The sequence below is a fragment of the Dermochelys coriacea genome, chromosome 21, assembly GCF_009764565.3.
Source record: "Dermochelys coriacea isolate rDerCor1 chromosome 21, rDerCor1.pri.v4, whole genome shotgun sequence".
In the NCBI taxonomy this organism is placed as follows: domain Eukaryota; kingdom Metazoa; phylum Chordata; order Testudines; family Dermochelyidae; genus Dermochelys; species Dermochelys coriacea.
Window position 1 is genome coordinate 5618165 of NC_050088.1, and position 20661 is coordinate 5638825.

A 20661-nucleotide genomic window follows, 5' to 3' on the forward strand; every position below is an offset into this window, starting at 1 on the left:
AACTATTCCAATATCTCATTGGGTAGCCCACTGTACACAAATGTAGATTTCTATTAAAAGCAAATCTTTCCTAAGTAGCTATTGCTGGGTTTTTCCTTCCAGCCTAGGGATTAAAGGGATTCTGGGTCCACAACAAAAACCTCCAATAGATTAAATAAGAAAGCGATGACTCAAGAACGCTGTGGCAAAACTTTGAGATGTTCAAAGGCAGCGCTGCTAAAGAGAACATTTGTCAGGTCATTCACGTTTAGCATGAGCATATTGAAATTGTAGATGTCCACAGTACGTTTTCCTCTGATTCAAGGAGAGTAGATTTAAGTATACAGAGAAGGTGAAAACTTCCAGTCTGAAAAAAGATTTTTAGGTTCAGATTCAAGTAGTTGATATTTTAGTTCCTTTCCCTCGCAATTACATTACAGCTTGCTATTTTTATCTGTTGCTCTTGTTGGTTGGTTTGTTTGGCTTTTAGTAGAATCATAGCTTGCTTCCCTTCTCACTTAATTTTCTGTTTCTCTCCCTCTGCATGCAAAACATGCTGCATTTCACCACATGGTAAATATCTCTTGTAAATGCTGACATTTTTCAATTGCGCTCTAGTGAAGTGCCACAGAGGGTAGTAGTGGCCAATGCAAGTTAGGTTATGCCATCCAGAAACTATTAATGCACTTTAAAAAAAAAAGTCAAGTATTTCTTTTAGGAATTTGCACAGAGTGTTGCTAAAGAAAATTATGTATTTATTTAAAAAATGAATTGAAGTACAATTTTAGGAAATATTTGTTCATTACATTTACGTACATAGTTTAAAACTGGCTTATTTCAAAAGTGTTCCTTCACAAAGAGAAAATGTTAAGTTCACATGCACCTTACTGTTTTCCTACATTCTCCACCATATTACACCTCAGAACAATCTACAATAATAAAAAGGCTAACCTGTAAATTCTTTAGACATATTGACATTTAGTATGAATAGCTGCTATGTATAAGAAACCCCAATTAGTAATTTGATTTCATTGAGACAAATGCAGGCTCATAAAATAAGGCACAGTTCTATGAACAAGGAACATGGTTTGCTCTTTCAGCAACACAGACTTCAGTCAGTTACCTAATTTGTAAGGGTGTTATTTGGTGTAAAGTAAATGCACCCCCTTTAAATGCAGATAGAACAACCTTCTCCTATACAAGACTGTTCTGAGGAGCCAAGTGTTTTGCATGTTATGGTGGGAGTTGTAATTAGAAGCTATATTTAATAAGGTATCAGGGGAGTTTTATACCAGACTAGATGCGGGTTCTTCTAAGGGAAATATTATTATTATATATATATATATATATATATATATACACACACACACACACACACACACACACGTATGTATACATAAATTTAATCTCTTCGACTTCTTACTAAAAAGAGCAGCATGATAAATTCATTGAAAAGAGCTGGGGTGTACCTTGTGTATCAGAACTCAGAGCTCAATTTTCACAATTGCAGAGCACCCAAAATTCCCAGTGAAGGTGCACAGCAGCTCAGACAGGGCAAGTGAGGGAAATCAGACCCACAGGTTTGTTAATTAAAAAAAAGTTTTGGGTACACAGCATCTGTCTTTAATCTTGTTACATAGTGCATTAAAGTACTGCAAATATTTCCATATTATTTTGGCTCTTCACTTCCACTATGGCATTAAAGACTTTGTCAGGCAGGGGATTGGCATCTCTCGTTTTCAACACAGAGCTTCGGGTGCAGAATCAGCCTTTTGCTTGTATGGCTGGGATTAGTAAAACACTGCTGAGATCATCATGTATGTGCTTCATAACCAAAATAGCCATTACTAATGATGGGGGGATGGTTGTGGCTTGTAGTGGGTGCCTTTTTAAAGGACTCAGGGTTTATTCAGAGGTAGTTTTCAGAGGATCACTGTCATGAAGCACCAGTAGGGTCAGATTACCATTAAAAAGATACTAGATTTTTTTTTTTTTTTTACCACTTCCAAGTCCAAAGGGATCACAGTCAAAGTGAACTATACCAGATTTTGACTAACAGACCCACAGTTCCACAAAAATTCTCTCTCAGAATTCAAATCCCTTTTAAAAATGCCATCCAATTAGTTTAGATGCTTAAATTGTCACTAGACTAGAAGTCTTACTCAAACTAGGTAGGAAGAAAAAACAAAAATTCTAATAGCATGTGGAAGATGACAACTGTACAGAATGATCAGTATAAAAGTGAAAAAAACACTTTTTCAATAATCAGTATTAGTAAGAGCAAACCTATTAAGGAACATGACATAACCTTGAGTACTAAATGCAGGTTGTGTTTAAATGTTTGTGTTTTATCGTAATCTGTAATGGAAGAATTATACTCCACTGCCCACCTGACTTTTAAAATAGAATCATGTTTATCCTTGCATCTTGAATAGTCATATTAAGTTTGCCCCAGTGTAAAAGTATGTATGTTGTATGTCACGTGTGATGCTTATCTTATTATTCAGTAATTTAAATTAAAAATATCATTAAACTAAATTGCTACAATCCACACTTCTTAAAAGAGGATTAAAAACCACACAAACAGCGCATGTTATTTATAATACTGAGTCTATATTATGTGTTGTAAAACATAATGAACACTATAAGTAAGTTTTAAAAATGAAGTTTGGACTAATCCATTAAAAAGTCTTAGAAATTTCATGTTATGGCTTTACTATAAACCTCAATAAATTACATTTGTTTTGTGCTAGAGTCACAGGTGAACATGATTTAAATTACAGGAGAACCTCACTAATGCCTGGGAGACCCAATGGGGTCTTGCTGATTTGCAAAATAGAGAAAACAATGGAGGACAATGCACCAGTACCAACAAAAAGCTACTTTTTCCATTTTAAACACACTTAACATACCAGGTGATCTGTTTTTCCTTATCTGCTACGTCTATACAGACAAAAGGCCTTGATCCAACAAGGTACCCAAGCATGTTCCTGATTTTAAACATGTGAGTAGTCCTAGTTAAATGGGACTGGTACCTGACTTACCTGGGGTCAAGGTGAACAAATGTTTCTGGTAAAAGCAGTGGTGTTTTTTCTGCCATTGTTATATTTTCTGCTTTATAAACACACATTTCAAAAAACAGCACTGTACCTAGACAAGAAGTGTAACATTAGAGGCCATCTAAACTGGTAGCTACGGTATTCTTGGTTCCTAGGAGAAGAGAGACTAAAATAATCTTGTTTCGTGCAGTATTTTAACAGATCAAAAACCTCCAGCCTCCAGGACCCATGTTCATTGCTCTCCAGAGCAGACACTTGTTTTGTGTGTATGGGGCCCTAATCCTTAAAGGGAGTTTATAGGTGCTATCATAATATAAATAGTAATAATGACAATTTGTCCTCATATACATAATATTCTCTTTTTCATTTGTCTTGAATATTCTTCCATGTCTCCTGTGGTGTTTCTCCAAAGATTTCATTCGCATTGTGCAATTAATTATTCTTGCTTCTGAAGATGCTCCATATGTATTCAATTCCGCTAAAACCATAGGCATCTTATAGCATTTATAAAAGCGTGCTTGCTTGACTTTCCATTCAAATAAAAAATTATTTTAGCCAGCCATTTGAGGAAGATTGCTATAAAGTGCAACATGACCATAGAAGGACCACATGTAGTGGCCATTTGAGACATATTAACCAATGTATGGAATAAATGCAAAGCTGCATTACTTTCAGTTAATGTGATTATTAAGCTTATTGAAGACAAAATGACTCAACAAAATTTAAAAGGCCATGTACTGTAGAACCCTTAATATAGCCAACTTCCTGGAGGAAAGTTTGGAATTTAGAGATCAGAATAAATATATATGCAACTTGTGCTCTGTCTTCTTGAATTTTTACAATGGTATTTACCAAACAGTTTGAAGTCATTTGCCACCATCAGTGAGCCTGATCCAAAGCCCCTTTTTGCCTAATTTTGGTCCTGACCCTGCGATATGCTGACAAACTTGCAGGACTGGGCCTTTTATCATCAAACATTTCATGGATGAATACAACTAAATGCAACAGAGCAAAAAATGCATTTCCAACCTCTCAGAGAGAGAGTCTGGGATTTAGCTGTTTGGTCAATATATTTTGCAAATCACACCAATAATTATGTAATCAAGGGTTTCCCTGTTTTAACATAAAACCTGCTCTAGAGAAACTTGTTAAATTTAAAATGCTCTGTTTGTAAAAGCTCTAAAATTGTATTTAAAACTCTGTTCAGACACTTGGCAAGGGATCAGATGTTTTTGTAACTGAATCTTCCCAGACCATGGAGCTCTGAGGAGTAACAATCTTGACAAGTTGTGCTGCTGTCTCTATTGGTCATAACAACGTTTCACATTCTTGCCGGGGGGGGGGGTGAGGGGGGGGAAGGAAAGAGGAGGGATAGAGAATATATCTGAAGCATTCAAAACAGCATATGAGGGATCTCATTCTTTCAGCCACCTGCCAGGACACTGCCAGAAACAAAGCAACTTTTCCCCCATACAAACTTTCATTTCAATACTTTAAATTTATTACTCTTTACCAAATCTGACAATTTGTGTTTAAAAAGATTTCAGGCCACTCTTTTAGTGACTAGTCTCTTGTCTCGCACAACCTCTGGTTACAGTCCTGACCCTTAAAAATTCTACTTATCTAGCAAAAAGGAGTGACTATTTTTAAAAGGATTTCAATGTTATTCAATGGAATTCACCCTGCAGGACAGAAAAAAAGACTTTAAGAGCCCAGTATTGTAAACATCTCTAATGGCAAGGGTGCTTTATTTTGGCTGGGCATCTTCATTTTGGGAGGGACAGGGAAAGAACCAGTTAGCAAAAGTGTACATTAAATTTAAGTCAAAACAATGTTTTCAATAGCCCTGAGCAAATTATACTTCATGTTATGGTCCAGTTCTGCTCCTGTGCACGCCTGCAACTCCCATAGAGTTCAGTGGGGATAGTGAGTGCATATCCCAGTACAGAAGTTGATCCTGGGTCCACATACAACTTATGTGTCCCATCAATTGTACTTGTACGCTCCTTTGAAAATCCCAGCCTCAGAAATTTAGGAATGCAGCAACTTGGATCCCTCTATGCCAGCATTGTGTAGGGAAGCCAAATCATTCAAATATAAATTTGTAATTGGGAAGCAACAGCCTCGCTTTTTAGATTAAAACACTTGCGCTCTTGACAGTAAATCTGTAACATTTCATCCAAATTTAAGAAGTTCACTTGGGGATTAACTGAAAGCAGAGCTCATTCTATCCAACAGAATACAATTTTAAATGCTTTTTTCTTGCTGTCTTATGACAAAACATTTGTTAACTGAAACTGTCCAGATAAGAAATGGTTTGATTCTTTTCTTAAAAACAGTGCTACTAAACACAACTGTTAAATCGTGTAATCTCACTGACCAGAACAGATGTGTTGACCTATCAAGTGATGTAATATGCACCACACTGCAACTGAAACAACTTGATAAAACAATTAGCCCTTGAAATGTTTACATTTTGATTCAAGATTTAGTATTTAATGAAAAGTAAATCCATTAAAAACCTCTGCATTTCACCACCTTACACGTTTCTAGCAGATAATTAAAATACAAGGTATGTACTCTGGAAATACATAATTGTCTATTAACTGACCAGTTTTGGTAGTACAGTGCATAGAGGTATACTGCCATTTGATTCAGATGTTAAATTAGCCCTCAGTTTGTTTGCCACTCCAACTACTGGAGGCAACTTAGAACCTATTCCTGGGAAGGAGCTCGTGTAGTTAGATATCCGTTTACCCATGCTTTTATCAGTACTGGGTGGTTTGGGCATTCGCTTACAAATCCAAGGGTGTCTTAAAGCTTGACTTGGAGTCATGCGTGCAGAAGGATCCCAGTTAAGACATTCTTTTAAGAATTCTATAAACAAGGGGTCATCGCAGCCTTTCAATGCTGTCACCCAGTCTTTGCTGCCTGGAGCACCACGCATTTTACCCCTGCGTGATCTACTGCCATTGAGGATCACTTTCCCATCTGCATGTGTAGTTGCAGTGCAGTAGCGAGGATGACCCTTGGAGTTGAAGAAGTTCTTGGCTCGCTTGGATTGATCCAAAAGCTTCTGAGGTGGCATTCCAAGAAGCTCCATCATACAAGCCAGTTGGTCTCCCTCATCTTCTCCAGGAAAAAGAGGATATCCAGTCAACAGTTCTACCAGAATACAACCAAAACTCCACATGTCTATGGGTATCCCATAGCGACTTCCCAGAATGACCTCTGGGGCTCTATAGAATCGAGACTGAATATACGTGTAGACTCTCTGGTGCTCAAAGCAGCTGGACCCAAAATCAATAACCTTGATGCCACTCCGCCCTTGCTGTTTTAGAAGTATATTTTCTGGCTTCAGGTCACAATGTATTATTTTGTTTTTATAAAGAGCTTCCAAACATTGTAATATAGAGTGGGCAAACTTGCGTACCAGCTGCACACTGAACCCTTGAAATTTATTTCTTTTGATCAGCTCATACAGGTTCATGCTCAGGAGCTCAAAGGTCATACATATGTGGTTCCGAAAGGTGAAACTTTCTAGCATGTGAATAACATTCATGCTACCAGTTTTATCCTGTTTTTTGAGATGCTCCAAAATCCGAATTTCTTCTGCTGCTTGACGGTGGAACCTCTTCTCATTGCGAACCATCTTTAAGGCCAAATGCTGGTGGAGTTTATGATCATAAACTTTAGCTACTTGTCCAAAACTGCCCTTTCCAATTATTTTAAGTACTTCATATCGGTAAGCCAGATGGTCATGAGGCACATGAATGTATCCACCCTGGTCATCATCATATCCTCCATTGTTGGGGCCACCGACTACTCCTTGCCTCTTTTTTGCATTTGGACCCACAAAGTAAATTTCAGAAAAGTTACATATTTCTTGCTGCTCGAAAGCAGATAACTGATGTTTATATTGCTTCACTGCTTGCTCTGGAGCCTGAGAGATAGCTTTGCGCACTTTTGATGAACTTCCACAAGATTTGGCCGTGCTTAAGCTGTCTATACTTTTATCCTTTGACAAGGAAGGAAGAGATCTTTCGGAACTACTGAGTCCTGCAGACTGAAGAGTACTGCTCCTCTTATTCCCAGAGTCCTCAAATAGTTGCTCAACTTTGACCTGACTTCCAGTCAGAGGATGATCTTTCATAGTGAATTTGTTGCTAGTAACCTATAGGGATGAAAAAAACCAAATCTTAAATACTTTTTTTTTTTTAATATGGATAGAAGAAGATTAAAATACCACATAAAACAAAATGCTTTGACATCAGCATTAGGTTTACATTTATTTTCACAATGCAGATGTATTTTAAATGTACTGCATAATTTATATTGTTATCGATTCTAATCTGAGTTATATGCTCTGCCATACACGTGATTGTACACCAAATGCAATGAACTTTTAAAAATGGAGTATGTATAATATACTATCTTCTAGTTCAGAAAAGGCAAAGTTTAAGCAAACTTGCACAAAAGGGCACAAATGTCTATCCCCACTATCATGCATCTAGTCGGCAGAAGGGCAGGTGGTGCAGCCCAGTATTGCTATGTTTAGTCTTGGAGATGGGTACGGCAAATATGACCCAGTGACAGATGTAGCTTGCACCTGTTTGAGATATGCAACCTAGCATGAATGTGTGCAGAAGGGGGAAGAATATTACATGGACAAGTGTGCAGAGAGGATACAAGGGAAATCGAGTAACAGGGATAGGGTTGAGGAATCCACGATGGACAGGGTAAAAGGATGGGGGAAAAGAGACAACAGCAAGCAAGAGGAAGAAGATACAATAGCCTGCGTTTATGCTCAAATATGCACTCACAATTGCCATGGACTTTAAAGAGGGTCACATTACTGCGTCGGACTGCAAAACTGGATACAGTGTATATCCCCAAAAATACCAGCTTCAAGTTTCTTTTTTCTCCCCTTCCAGTGTTCTAAAACACAACAGTTCTCCACTCACTGCTCTAAGATAATTTGGGCATAAATATTTTCATCTACCAAGAGATGTTAATTTGTTGCAGACAGAACAATACAACTAGTAGGAAAATATTGTGGAATATGTTTAAGACTTGTCATTTTTACAGGGTTAAAATTAGCCAATGCTGCGCTCTCTGAAATTCCATCCCTTCCTTATAAAGGCAATGCACTCATTCATGATTATTCCTCCTTTCATTTGCCCAGCATTCTACACTGCAAGAACGCATGAGATACTACCCTATGCAATGCTGAAAGAGTCAGGACTAGTGCAGCAACATCTGTTTTCCATTCTGGCCTTTAATCTCAATAAAGATGTGAGACATGTGCCAAGCCCAGTCCCTGAAACTAAAATAGCTGCTTAGCAATCAAGCAAAAATATAAATAAACCTGTAGCTCCAGAGCAATAACATCCAATTACTTTTTAGTTACATACAATCCAACCTCTCAAAACAGTCAATAAATAAGAGCAATGATCATGTTTGCCAAAAACAACTTCACAAATATCCCCCGTCCTCCATCCTGGGTAAGAGTTAATTTGCTGGCTCTGCACTGAAATGTTAGTGTGCATTTCATGACATGAGCCTGGAAAATGCAGACTTCCTCAAGGAGCCTGTCTCAGATCAGTGATGACTAGGCCTTTGGAATCTCCCTTTTATTCAGTGCTATGTCTGCCCAGAAATGTGGACAATACATCGTAAGAGACGCACCTTTCCAGGAACTCACTGAAAAAAATATACAACAAACACTTTCTTCTTTCAGCCTGTGGCTGAACTGCCGAGATAAGAGTGAGAGATACTAAAAGATTCTGAATGAAGGGCAAATAGATCAAAATGGTAAATTTACAAATGAATAAAGAACCCAGACTTGGAACAAGGTTCAGTTTTTGTTTTGGGATTTTGTTTTGTTTTTATTAAGATGTCTGAAAAACTGCTCTCCTACCTCCATACCAGAAATCTTGTGTGTGACCATGTCTTTTTATTAATGACTGCAATCAGAATGTGATTAAGCACATAGCCCTAGTCCTTGAAAAGTCTACCTGTACTACAAGAAAGGATATTCTTTGTACAAGTTTCAGAACTCTGTATTATTTAAATTAACCCACCATGCAAGCAGGAAGGATTTTAAAGGGCCAGGACTGTATGTGCTATAGTGAACTTCACTAAAATCAATCTTCCATCAGGCAATGCCTATTTATCAAGCTTTATGAGGTTCCTGCAAAGTTCCTTGGTCTTCTTTAGGCTTTACAAATAATTGTGTGTCATTTGAAAGTTTTGCTGCCTCTCCCTTTTCGACATCATTAACCCTAAATAAATGGTCCTAGAGAAATGATTACATAAGAGAATTAGAACTTCAGGTGAGGAATAAGCAGCAGGAACAGATGAATTATCCATAACAGTAAAGGAAGAAAAGCCATTGAAGGAGCACTTCTGACCATATCCTTTTAACAAAAGGCTTTTAGAGCTTTCACTTAAGATAGCAGCAGCTATTTCATGGTCCATTGCAGAATACTTATTTCAGGTGTTTGAACCACTATCAGAAAGGTCTTTAAGCCCATTCAACGTCACTTGATTTTTGAAGAAGTACATGATATTATATATTTTACATACAAACAAAACTGCTTAGAAAAAGTTCAGTATTTTGTATCTAGCATGACCTCCATTTGACACTCCTCCCACCAGGATGTAAAAGGAGGTTGGGCTGAAAAGCAAAACACTGAACTGTCTCAAAATTCAAAAAACATTTTTAAAAAGCAGCAAGATTGGTGGTTAAATCTTTAGTGGCACGTTGGGAACAGCTCAAAAAATCAAAGCATTTCATAGAGCCTGACCCACTGCTGCTCACATCCCTGCATTACTCAGGATTCCTTCCTGTGCCTGCCTGCATGCAGTTCCTTTCACTCACAAACCAATTTGCCAGTTGCTATGCATTTTCTGTTCTCTTCCTTCCCCTGCTCTCTTCCCAAAATTCATACCTGAAAAACAATTCAGGAATGAAGGTGTTAAGGCAGAGTTTTACCATTTAAAAAAGGCTAATGCACCCTTTAACTTGCATTTAAATCTCACATTGATACACCGTCCTGCAGATATCTTATGTTCCTATCCTAGACAAACTCATCAAGATGCCCTAGAATATAAATAATCAGGACAACAAATTGATTTGTTGTCCTGTAACCCAGATCTGTTCACGAGACATCCTAGAATACAAACAGGGCCTTAGAGACCACACACACTTCTGTTACAGTGCTGTAGAATTAGAAATTAGTGCAACACTTTAAGGGCTAGAATTATCATACTAAATATGATATAACCATTCTCCAAATGATGATGTTCCTCAAAGGGCACTAGCAAGTAGTTTTGCCATAACATTTAGGATCCACAAAGAAAAAAAGAGGGGAATAAAAGAGAATACAAAATCTAAAGAGAAATGCTTTTATTAATTCTTTGACTATGGTGATCCTTTGCAGAGCTAGAAACCCAAACTGCTGCATTGTGCCAGTGCTTGAGAACCAGCAGGTGAAACTGACTAATTCAGTTTCATTGAAGCCAGCACCTGAAACATGTGCTAAAAAAACAAAAAAAAACCCCCAAAACCTCTCCTCCCTCCACCCCAAAATCAAACAGTAAAAACAGTGAAGAGAAAGATTTATTGATTTACTTGTTTACACTTTTTAATTTTAAGGTGCTACAATGATACTAATAAGGGGAAAGGATTTTTTTCAAATGGTGATTATTATCCCCTTAATATAGACAAAGGTAGTTAAGAATATATATTGTTTTAACCACCCACAATGTTGTTCGTCCTCATTTACTGGCTGTCTGAGTTATCCTGAAGTCTTCTGACACTTCAGACTACCAGTACTGCTGAAGAAATCGCACCTTCCACATTTATAAGCCCTGAACAACTCACAAAACATATCTAAGTTTAAAGCTGTGCTGCCATTTTACTACATGCTACTAGCTTCAACTTAGTGTATTAAGAACAGTAGCATTTGATCAAAAGTTATAATTGGAGAATAATGACTGTTAAAGGCCTGTCAGGTATCTGTGCTGATTCAGTGCATCTCCATGGCAGCTTCAATTTGCAGGGCTCCTCTGGAAGGAGGTACAAAGGGAGCAAATTGTACCCCTCTGTACCCAGGTGGGTGAATAAAGCTCTAAGGCTTCAAAAAGATAAAAGAGATGTGTTTAAGTCAATAAAGCCTGATAAAATTCACCACAGAATACTTAAGGAACTAGCTGAAGCAATCTCTAAACCATTAAACGATTATATTCAAGAACTCATGGTGGACAGGTGAGGTCCTAGTGGACTGGAGAAGGGCAAACATAGCACCTATCTTCACAAAGGGGAATTATACACCGGTCAGCTTAACTTGGATACTCAGAAAGATATTGGAAAAAACGATTAAACAAGCAATTTATTCAAATGTGGAGGATGAGGTGATAAGTAATAGCCAATATGGATTTGTCAGGAACAAAACATGTCAAACCAAACTAATTTCCTTCTTTGACAGGATAATGGGCATAGTGAATGCATTGGAAACAGTAGATATGTTGTGGTGGACTGTGTCAAAAGCCTTATTAAAGACAAGACATAAGCATATGCGGAAAACATGGTAGATGAAATTACTATAAGGTGGATGAACACAAGCTGGGAAGGGTTGCAAGCAGTTTGGAGGAGGGGACTAGAATTCAAAATGACCTTGGCAAATTGGAGAATTGGTCTGAAACACATCAACACATCAACCTTCTTCCAATGGCTTCATTTTATAAGCCAGGGACTGCACCGTTTACTTTTGCCATAAATTAGCTGTCAGCAGCCAAGAAACTTGATAGACACCACAAATGATACTCCATTGATGATTTCTTAGAGGTTTTCACATACTCAGAAAAGCTTCATTATGAATAAGAAGGAAATGGCTAGCTGGTTTGCTAAATATTTTGCCCTTTCAAGTGTCTCAACTGTTACTTTTACAAACTAAATTAAAATTGTGTCTCTCTGAAAGCAGAAACTTTTAGTTTACTGTATATAACTAAGATTGAAAGGAGACACAGTTGAGGGTACCTGGAGTTTTCAATACAAATGCAATTTTTGTACGTCAAAACAGAAAATGTTGAAGAAAGGAATCGAAGTATCTCATCAAACTAAACATTTTCCCATAAAAACTGCTTAAAATGTTCATTTCCACATGCATTCCTAATTTCTGCTGAGCAGGACACTACTAAGTATTTGTTTTGTTTATATGGCACAAAGACAATGCTTGGCATTTTACAAACAAGTAAGAAAAAAAGTCCTTGTCCCAAAGAACTGACAGTCTAAACCAGGGGTTGGCAACCTTTCAGAAGTGGTGTGCCCAGTCTTCATTTATTCACTCTAAATTTAAGGTTTCGCGTGCCAGAGATACATTTTAATGTTTTTAGAAGGTCTCTTTCTATAAGTCTATAATATATAACTAAACTATTGTATGTAAAGTAAATAAGATTTTTACAATGTTTAAGATGCTTCATTTAAAATTAAATTAAATTAAATGACACGCGTGCCATAGGTTGCCTACCCCTGGTCTAAACAGACAAAATACAGATGAAGGAGAAAAGAAGAAATGTGACACAGAAGCGAAGTGATCAAGGGGCTATTTTTGGCACGTCTTGTTAGTTCCAGAGTTGATTTTAATACAGTTGTGAAAATGTCTGGATTTGTTGTAAGTTAGATATAGCACTTTATATCTCAAGAAAACTGCACAATCGTTGATTATTTAAAGAAAGCACTACAGCTCTTTTGTATCAGTATGCTCACACATGTATCTCTCTCACACATAGGCATCTCAGTGTTTGAGGAGGAAGGCCGGCCAAATTAATTGCTGGCATAAATGATCACAACTCCACTGACTTCTCAATATGTTCATTTTTAAATTTGTCCTCTCATCCATCCCATTTCTTCAAATCAGGCTTTTAGCCACAAATTTTCAAGGAGCACAAGATTTAAGACAGAATTCAACTGGAGCCTAAATATATTTCAAGACCATTTTACAGTACGACTGTTACATAGCTCAATATGATTGCTACAGTCCAGCTGAGACAATTAAAGAAAGGATCACATGATTCAAAACTTCTGTTTAAGAAATGTACAGCTTCTACAAAAATACAAATTGAACATGGGAAGTCTATGAAGTGCTATTTTGCTATCAATTAAAGTGCCAGATAAGGCTAGTGCTCCCACAAAAAAAAAAAAAAAATGTTTGTATTACTTTGCGTGCATCTACAAATCACACATTTGTAAAAACAGAACTCTGGTTATTGTTCTACTATTATGTCCCTGTTATTCCTAGTACTTTCATGTGAGACAATAAATATAAGTGTGCACTAGTTAAAGAAGAATACAGCTGTGGATTAATAAACCCCCATATATATCAGGATGTGATGTGCTATGGCATGAGGTCCCAGACAGGTTGTAAACTAACTTTCTTGATCAAAGCATGGACAATGGATTATAAAGTAGCTTATTCAGAGTTACTCAGCCCGTTTGATGCTGAACACACCGTATCATATTACTTTTTTTATTGCTAGTTAGTAAAAGCAAGCGTGTTAACGAGCTGTGACAAGGTTATAATACCTAGCTTTATTAATTTACTGTGTGACTACTTAGTTTATATCATTATTTCATTACCAACCAGGTAACACAATGCAAGAAGCCAGAAAATTACTCACATTTGATCTCCGGAGCAAAGGAAGTCCAGAAGGGCTGTGTTCTTCATTTGTAGGATCTGGGTACTTAATCTGATCTATTCTCATGTAGGAATCATACAATCCATCTCCAAACCTGGCTGAACATGTCAAATATAGAAGCCAGTTAGTCACAACCGTGTGCACCGATACACGAAAAGACACTTATCTCATGTGTTAATCATTCTTCCAAGTTTTTGCTAAGACATTTACCTTTTGCTAATTTATTGGATTAAATACAGCAAGAGCATCATAGCTAAATATTAATGAGCTACTCAATAGTTTTACTTCTTTTAATGATACTAAGCATTTACAAAGCACTGTGCACACCTTAAATTCTGGGTTGTTGGGTTTTTTTTTTTTTAAAAAATAGGACCTTCTCTTAAATTAGACTCATCTGTCATTTTTTTGCAGTGCAAAAACATCCTTAAGAACCTTTAGCCAATATCCTATTTTAAGGAAAAAGAAGGATAATCCTGAACTATCTGTATTTAGAGTGGCAATGGAAAATGAGCAGGCATTTAAAAACTGGATAAGACTATCCTTTATGGTAGGTTCTCTGTAAATATGACATGGAGGAAAATTCGTTACTACTAACAATGGTTGGCAAAAGAAATCTTTTTTTATTGATTTCTACAGTAATAGACAAAGTTCTGTGACTGTGCTTAAAATAAAATTGGCAAAAGCAATTAAACATTAAAACTCCAGAGTTTTGATCACGATCTGCACTTAAAATGTCAGTGTGAGTTAGACAAAAAGTACTAACTATAGTTATATCAAAATAATATGACATCCTCTCCCATTGCTATAAATACTATCATTCTTACACCAAAACATTGCTCTAAAAAGTTTAACTAATTAGTTTTTCATTTTAGTTCTGCTGACAAAATGCAAAACTCAGTCACTTCTTCCAAATAAGCAATCACAACCAGGAAGTTGGAAATGATATTTAAAAATTTCCAGTTACAAATTCAAGACAAAATGTGATCGGCTAACTTCATCTGCCACCAGAGAACATGCTTATTCACTACTGTGTATGAAGAATGAACGATATTTTTTTCACAACAATGTATCACCAGCTTCTTTGTAAACTCATGTGTTATTAGGAATGTTCTGTACAGTATACAGATATATGCGAAGAGTGCTCAATAGTAAATTAATAATACAATGTATAAGTCACAGAACTGAATGCTAGAATACATATATTTACAGAATTATATAATGCAGATACAAAGTAGAAGAGTGGGAAAATTCTGTTCCTTTTCTTAATCTCTGGAAACTCTCTAGCTTCCTTTAAACTTGGATTCTGAAAAACTACTCGACTGCGAGTTACTTTAAAGGATAACAAATGAATACTGCACTTCAAGCATTAATTGAAAACACAGGCCAAAATATAAAATAAGTTGCCAAAGGAAAAATGCCAGGAACGTTCCTTTCCTTGTGCAGAGTCTGCCCAAGTCCTGATGAAATCTGGCCTGTTTTGAGTCATTTAATCCACATTTGTTTTCCCGTAAAAACACCTACGATACTTTAGATGAGCGCTATACAGATAAAATGTGATGTTTTAACAACCAATTGCTGTTTTTGCTGTATTCATCCTCCCCTTTTGGTTGAGGAAAGTAAAACGTACAACGACACGAGAAGGCTACTAAGTTACCAAAAAAAAAAAAAACAAAACAAAACAACTCAGCATCATTTGAAATCGCCACAGAAGGAAGTTTTCCATGGTTTGCCTATTTCACGCCTTGTCCAGAACGGGCTTCTTTGTGACCATCTGTGCCCCAGTGCTCTGTCCAGGCTAGTTTCAAAAGTCCGGTGGGGCGCCCGGGCTTCCAGCTGGCATCCCGGGGCGAGCAGTCGCCCGCCCCCTCAGGAGACGTTCCCCCGGGGCCTTCCATTTCACGCCCCACCCCGCCCAGCTACTCCCCCACAGGCGCCTGTGGGATCTCACCCCACGGCTCCCCTGCCCCGGGCGAGACTCCCAGCTGCCCCCCCCCATAGGGCCAACCACTTTTCCTCCTTATTTTTATCCCTCTCATCGCTCATCCCTCTCCCCCCATCGCGGGGCGGGGGGGGGGTGTTTCCGTCTGTCTGAGCCGATGAGAAGCCCCCCCCCCCCCGGCCCGCATTCCGGACTCTCCCAGCTGCCCACCCCCCGGGATCACCCCCTCGCCCCGCGGTGTTGTGACCCCTCTACTCACGCCCCCCCCCACCCCCAGCTCCAGGGGTCCCCCCGCCCAAGTGCAACGCTCCCCCGAGCGGGGGGGGCACCGCTGGGGTGAGGGGACCCAGGCCGATCCCGGCTCCCCCGGGCACATGGAGGCGGGGGGGGGGCGGCCCCGAGACCCCCCTGCCCCGGCCGGGATGTGGGGGGGCCCCGCGTTACCTGCGGCGAGGGGCCCCTCCGGCTTCCTGCTCAGCAGCATCACGGCGGGGGGGGGGCGGGCCCCATCCCCCTCCCGGCCCCGCACACCGCGCCCCCGGGCTGGGGCGGCTCCTTCGCTCGGGCCCGCGGGACCCCGGGCGGTTGCTAGGGGAACGGCCTCCCCGCCCGCGTCTGCGCCTGCGCCGTGAGGGACGGGAGGGGGAGGGGCGGAGCGGGGCAGAGAGGAGGGGAAATCACCCCGGCTGAACGCGGCGGCGGAGGGAGAGGAATGGGGCGGGGGTCCCCGAAAAGCTCCCTGCCTGGCCTTGCGCTGTGCGGTCCCTCCTCTGAGACACCACCCCCCCCCCGGGGAGCAGTGTCGCGGCCGCCCCCTGCAGAGCCCCCAGCCTAGCGCACGGCGGGATCTAGGTGTGCCCCAAACTGGGGGGACACGTGCCCCCCCCCCGCGCCGGTGTGCAGGGCCGGGAGCTGCTGCTGGGGAGTCACTCAGTGCAAACCAACCTTTTGTTAGTAACCCCCCCCCCCCCGCTCCACACCCCCAATGAAAAGCTACTGGGGATTGGAAATGGAAAGTTTTCCATTCCATGGACATAACTGCAGCTAAGCAAACACGTTTGTTTCTGGGAGAGGCCCTCCCCTGAGCCCCTGCAGTGGAATGGGGCTTGGTGTTTCCCCTTTCCTTTCTTCCTTTACCTACAGCCCTTTTTAACTGCAAAGCCCTGTTCATTTCCCCCTGTGTCTTTAAGGGTGTTGTGTATTGTAGGTTGACATCCTGAGATAACAGGAAGAGGGGAGGAGCGTTTAGGGTGCGAGATAGACCTGGTTCCCTTCCTAGTTCCCCCATAAAGAAAAGGAGGACTTGTGGCACCTTAGAGACTAACACATTTATTAGAGCATAAGCTTTAATGCATGTAATACATCCGATGAAGTGAGCTGTTGCTCACGAAAGCTTATGCTCTAATAAATTTGTTAGTTTCTAAGGTGCCACAAGTCCTCCTTTTCTTATTGCGAATACAGACTAACACGGCTGCTACTCTAGTTCCCCCATAGATTCCCTGTGTGACCTTGGATAAGTCTACACTAGAAGTGGTTTTCCAGATTAGCTATATCAGTATATTATATTGGCAAAGTGGTTCTAGTGCAGACACAGATCATACAGGCAAAACTGCACTGTTGCCAGTGGAGTTTATTCTAGCACCCACTTCTCGCCAATGAAATAAACTATACCAACAAAAGCACAGGTTTGCCAGGGGTTTTTGCCAACACAGCTTTTGTGGTCAAGGATCACATTTCCACACACACTGACCCACAGAAGTTTGTAGCGTGGACTTGGCTGCAACTGTCTTCACTAGCCGAAAAGGCATGTTGTTACAGTGGGATAACTAACGCAGGTTAGCTACTCCAAGGGAAAAAACAGAGCAGAGACAAGGCACTGTGGTTTTACCATGAGGTGAACTAGGAGAAGTCAGCACTATACCGCTGGCTAGGGCTACACTGTGACAAAAAATAATTGTACCTTGTCTCCATTTAGGATTTTACAGTGACAGAACTAGTATGGGTTAGGGATCTTGTACAAAAAAACCCCCAAAATAAAAACAAAAACAAAAAACCTCTTGCGTCAATGAAGACGTTTGATTCCCATCAGTAAAATTAGGCTAATAGCTAGCACTTCCCTACCTCACAGGAGTGTTGTAAGGATCAATGCATTCAAGATTGTAAAGCACTCAGCTACTACAATAACAGTGGCCAGATAAATACCTTAGAGCGAGAGAGAAAAACTTTTTAGGGTAGGGAATAGACTATGTAAAGTGTTACAGTCCTCTAATGCGTGTTTGAACACAGGAGACGGTAATGAGTGTCCTGTGTCCCTAAGTTTTGGTGTGCTGATGAGGGGAGGTATAAGCAGTGTTGCAAATGAAAACCTTAGAGACTAACAAATTTATTAGAGCATAAGCTTTCGTGAGCTACAGCTCACTGCATCCGATGAAGTGAGCTGTAGCTCACGAAAGCTTATGCTCTAATAAATTTGTTAGTCTCTAAGGTGCCACAAGTACTCCTTTTCTTTTTGCGAATACAGACTAACACGGCTGCAACAAATGAAAACCTGAGAGCCATCTGGTGTTGGCAGCAGGCATCACTACCCTGCCCATATACCCAGAGGCACATTTCATACACCATACCTTCTCTACTCTGAGAGAAATTGGAGACTATTTTCACACTAAACTGTGATTTATTTTAATAAATCATTATTCAAAACCTTTTAAAGTGTATGAGGGCTTCAGTTTATTTTTCTACTGACTGTTCCTGTGTGTGAGGCCATTCACTAACAAAACACAGTTAAAGTGAGGGTAGGTTGCCTGGCAATGCCTCATCATACCCTCCCAGAATGTAGAAATGGCCACCTGAAAGGCCGCCTGAGCATCAGCAATACTCAAAACAAAACACAAACATTAGAACACAAGGAAATGCACTGTTAAGATAATGACAGGTTTTAGAGTAGCAGCCGTGTTAGTCTGTATTCGCAAAAAGAAAAGGAGTACTTGTGGCATCTTAGAGACTAACAAATTTATTTGAGCATAAGCTTTCGTGAGCTACAGCTCACTTCATCGGATGCATTTGGTGGAAAATACAGCGAATGCATCCAATGAAGTGAGCCGTAGCTCACAAAAGCTTATGCTCAAATAAATTTGTTAGTCTCTAAGGTGCCACAAGTACTCCTTTTCTTTTTGTTAAGATAATGCTTCCCATAGCACTCCCACCACTGCCTTTAAGCTCTTCCCCTTTGATCACCACAATAAAGAGTCCTTCAGGGAGAGCTCAGTGGCTTCCCTTCCTTAAAGTGGGTGGAGTTCAGCAGTTAGGATGAAAAAAGGCAGTGTTGGGCTAAGTCAGAGGAAATTTTACATCTTTAAAACACTCTGATTCCTGCTCTCAAAAATGCCTTAGGCAGATGGCCTTGCTATACTACTGTGAGGTCTGCCAGTGCCCCCCTACCAGCATCTTGTATCAATGGTGCCACAGAGAACACAATGAAGGTCCATAGAGGTGTATAATAGGAATGATATGGAGCATTGTGAGCACTATGAAACTATCAGTTTTTGTTAGGATGGGTAAGGTATTGTTATATTCCCTGTGACTACGGCCATTTCCCCAGTAGCGGAGTTAAGGTTGTGTGGCATGTATGGTCTAGGAGAGGTTACCTTAACTGTGCCTTTCCTTGTTCTCTAGCGGTGGGTCTGTGAGGAGTGCATCTACTAGAAGGAGGCAGAAAGGGGAAAGCGACCCCAGAGTCCCTACCCCACATCCGTGTCGAGTGAAGGGGCTCTCCGTGCTCCTCTGTAGCGTAGGAGACTTGCAGAGGTGTGGAATCAGAAAATCCCATGAAGATTAAAATAGCTTGAAAGAATAGCTCCAAGAGGTGTGAACCACCCCATTCATCCCAGTGGGTGTTCTCGTCCTTCATCTCAACAGTGGGTGCCTATGGCTTGCACTGAACCTGCTTATTCTCAGTTCCCCTAGTCTCAGCATGCTGTGACTGTGGCACGTTCGGTGCATGCTCCAAGAGAGGTCCCAGTTTCAGTGCTGTGTTCCTGTGCTAGGCATCAAGAATGCCTGTTCGTAATTCCACCTAACTCCCAGTCACGTCTGTGAGCCCGTGTTGTGCAACAACTTTGCTGTTTTCAGTCCACTCAACACGTAAGCCTGTAGTCTCTGTGATGTCCCTTCAATGGGACATCTCACAATAAGTAAAATGAAGCAGCTGGACAAGTGTTTGCAGGATCAGGTCCGTATACTGTCACAGTTTTGGAATCCTCTGCAAGTTTATGATGTCTAAAGTTTATTATGTACAGAAGTCTGAATTGAATTTTTTTTCAGATTTTTTTTTAAAGTTGTAAATGTTTCTCCTAAAATACAGTTAAGGATCTGAAAAATAGTCAGCCTGCACAAAATATAGTATCTCCCAAACCCAAAAGCACCCATTTCAAAGTGGGAATTATTTGAAGAAAACCAGAAAATTGCTCACACTTTTTTTTTCTACATGCATTGGACAGTCCCCATTATTCCTTGCATAGAGCAAAATATGTGACTAATTTTCTGGTTTTCTTCAAATAGTTTCTGTTTTGAAAGTGCTGCATCTTGTTGCTTGCTTGGTATGTCTGGGGTTCTGCTTTTCTTTTTTTCCAGCCAGATATCAGAAGACAGACATATGTTGAAAACAGCTTTAAAAAGGGATATTAAAAATTTATTTAGGCCCTGGTCCTGCAATTGGATCCATTTAGACAGGCCAGCCCCGAGTCCGTTGATGTAAATCCTCATTGACACAAGTCCGCTTGAATCCATCCTTTTGCAGGATTGAGGCCTTTAGTGCTTCTTTCAGGAGCTGAATTGACTGCTCTGAAGTACTCTGTTTATCAGAGTAAGGAGACAGCCATAATAGCAGCAGGCCAGGCTTCCCACGCCCTCGTGCTGTGCTTGCTCTGCCTGTTCCATTTTATTAGAAAAGTTTATATAGATTTAAATGAAAATATTTTTGGTTTG

At 40.1% G+C, this 20661-nt stretch overlaps 1 protein-coding gene across 6 annotated transcripts; it reads right to left on the bottom strand.

Annotated features, from left to right (window-relative positions):
- Positions 1–717: 717 nt before the first annotated feature.
- On the bottom strand, positions 718–16280 carry DYRK3 (dual specificity tyrosine phosphorylation regulated kinase 3). Of its 6 annotated transcripts, none has more exons than XM_038379905.2 (3): positions 16123–16280; positions 13722–13837; positions 718–7212 (listed from the first exon to the last, which is right to left on the bottom strand). In XM_038379905.2, the coding sequence occupies exons 1-3, from the start codon at positions 16160–16162 to the stop codon at positions 5641–5643; spliced, it is 1728 nt and encodes a 575-aa protein (XP_038235833.1). In that variant the 5' UTR covers positions 16163–16280; the 3' UTR covers positions 718–5640. The 6 variants fall into 6 exon arrangements, with proteins under 6 accessions (XP_038235833.1, XP_038235836.1, XP_038235834.1 ...); XM_038379908.2 differs by lacking the exon at positions 16123–16280 and adding an exon at positions 15367–15632; XM_038379906.2 differs by lacking the exon at positions 16123–16280 and adding an exon at positions 15309–15348.
- Positions 16281–20661: the final 4381 nt, after the last annotated feature.